At 39.4% G+C, this 1,553-nt stretch overlaps 1 protein-coding gene across 1 annotated transcript; it reads right to left on the reverse strand.

Annotated features, from left to right (window-relative positions):
* Nucleotides 1-461: 461 nt before the first annotated feature.
* LOC120164328 lies at nucleotides 462-1,553 on the reverse strand. Its single transcript, XM_039174077.1, has 3 exons — nucleotides 984-1,553; nucleotides 715-887; nucleotides 462-588 (listed from the first exon to the last, which is right to left on the reverse strand). The coding sequence occupies exons 1-3, from the start codon at nucleotides 1,536-1,538 to the stop codon at nucleotides 492-494; spliced, it is 825 nt and encodes a 274-aa protein (XP_039030008.1). The 5' UTR covers nucleotides 1,539-1,553; the 3' UTR covers nucleotides 462-491.

A 1,553-nucleotide genomic window follows, 5' to 3' on the forward strand; every position in this document is an offset into this window, starting at 1 on the left:
CTAAACCCTGCAACAGTTGCTTAAAATATTGACATTAGAATTGGTGAAAGTTCTAAGGAAAAGATGTTAAGATTAAGCTAATCCAGAATAACTTCATCAGCAAGTAAATGCCTTGAAAACATCTTGTTTTTTAGGGTTATTCGAATTGTTTATGCAAGTCAATGATGATTGGTGTGTAAATTGATGGCCTCTTCGTTCTTTCTGAAAGATTTGAGGTCTAGGTTTTCAAACCTTTAAACAACTTAGGATTCAGACTAATAATAATCTCATGTAAAATTATAGTATAATTTAAAACTCAGATGGTGCAAATTATGTTAGGAAAATAAAACATTAACTTAATTAATTTGCATACAATTGAAGAACAACTAATTACATACATTCCTTGTCTTGTTAGTGTTAATATAATTTAACATTACAGAAAACCATTGATTTATTCTCATGTTAATCAAAACCATGCCATGACTGAAGGTAAACGATGGATGGATGGAGCATTAAAAAGCTGCAGCCATAACCCTGGAAACTCCTACTTCTTCATCGTCGTCTTTCTCCGCATCCCACAGAAAGTGTGCGTAAGATCCCAACACCATGCTGCAAATTACACCCACAAATCAGTTCTAAGTTTGCTGCAATCTAATAACAATACAGCCTTAATAAAATGAAGAAGAAGAAGAAGAAGAAGAAGAAGAAGAAGAAGAAGAAGAAGAAGGTGTTTACCAGTCATTAGGACATGCAGTAATGGCTCGGTCGAAGTAAGATTTAGCTCGGCTTTCGTCTCTGTGTCGTTCCCATATTAACTTTCCGTACAAAGACAAAACTTCTCCATCTCCGGGACTCGCTAAGATGGCTCTTCCGTAATACTCCTCTGCTCCATCCATATCCTTCTCCACCTTTGTAACCAAACCAGAACAACATCCAATCACATTAAAAAAAACTTTAAATCAAACTTTATTTATTTTCGTGTATTTTTAACCTCAAAGTTTTACCTCGTGTAAGAACTTGCCGTAGTTTCTCAACAGAAGCGAATCACCGGGATTCAGTTTCAACATTTCACGATAATAATCTCCTATCTGGCTCTTATCCCCGTACGAATCACCACCGTGATCACTGCCGAATTTCCCGCCAGTTCCAAATCCATCACCGGAGAATCCGATTTCTTCCGATGTGATCCCGAATTCAGTTCGGAACTCGCTGTCCACTTCACAATCGGACAGATACTCTTCCTCCATTTTTCCCTCCGTAAAACACCGAGATCCACCGGGAACTCGAGGCTCCGATCTGATGATATCCGTATCGGACAAAGCTCGTCTTAAGTGCGAGCGAGTTTCCTTCGGCTTCCTTTTCTCCATAAGGAAATGCAACGATACTATCGGAGAGTCTCCGGAGAAAACTCCACGTAACAAACCTTGACGAGAAAGAGAGACTCTGGGTGAACCGGAAAGAGCTGATGAGAGAACCGGAACTGAACCCGCTCTCAAGATAGCAGCTTTCATAACTGGAAGTTTGGCTGTGTGAGTTGTCAAAACTTGTTTACACTGCATTTGGGAAGGGGAAGT

This window comes from Hibiscus syriacus, unplaced genomic scaffold, assembly GCF_006381635.1.
Source record: "Hibiscus syriacus cultivar Baekdansim isolate YM2019G1 unplaced genomic scaffold, ASM638163v2 tig00111506_pilon, whole genome shotgun sequence".
NCBI classification, from domain to species: Eukaryota; Viridiplantae; Streptophyta; class Magnoliopsida; order Malvales; family Malvaceae; genus Hibiscus; species Hibiscus syriacus.

Coding starts and splice junctions, on each gene's coding strand:
- LOC120164328 (XM_039174077.1), bottom strand. CDS start 1,538: ATGCAGTGTAAACAAGTTTTGACAACTCACACAGCCAAACTTCCAGTT. Junction 888..983: donor ACGGCAAGTTCTTACACGAG/GTAAAACTTTGA, acceptor TTGGTTACAAAG/GTGGAGAAGGATATGGATGG. Junction 589..714: donor ACTGCATGTCCTAATGACTG/GTAAACACCTTC, acceptor TGTAATTTGCAG/CATGGTGTTGGGATCTTACG.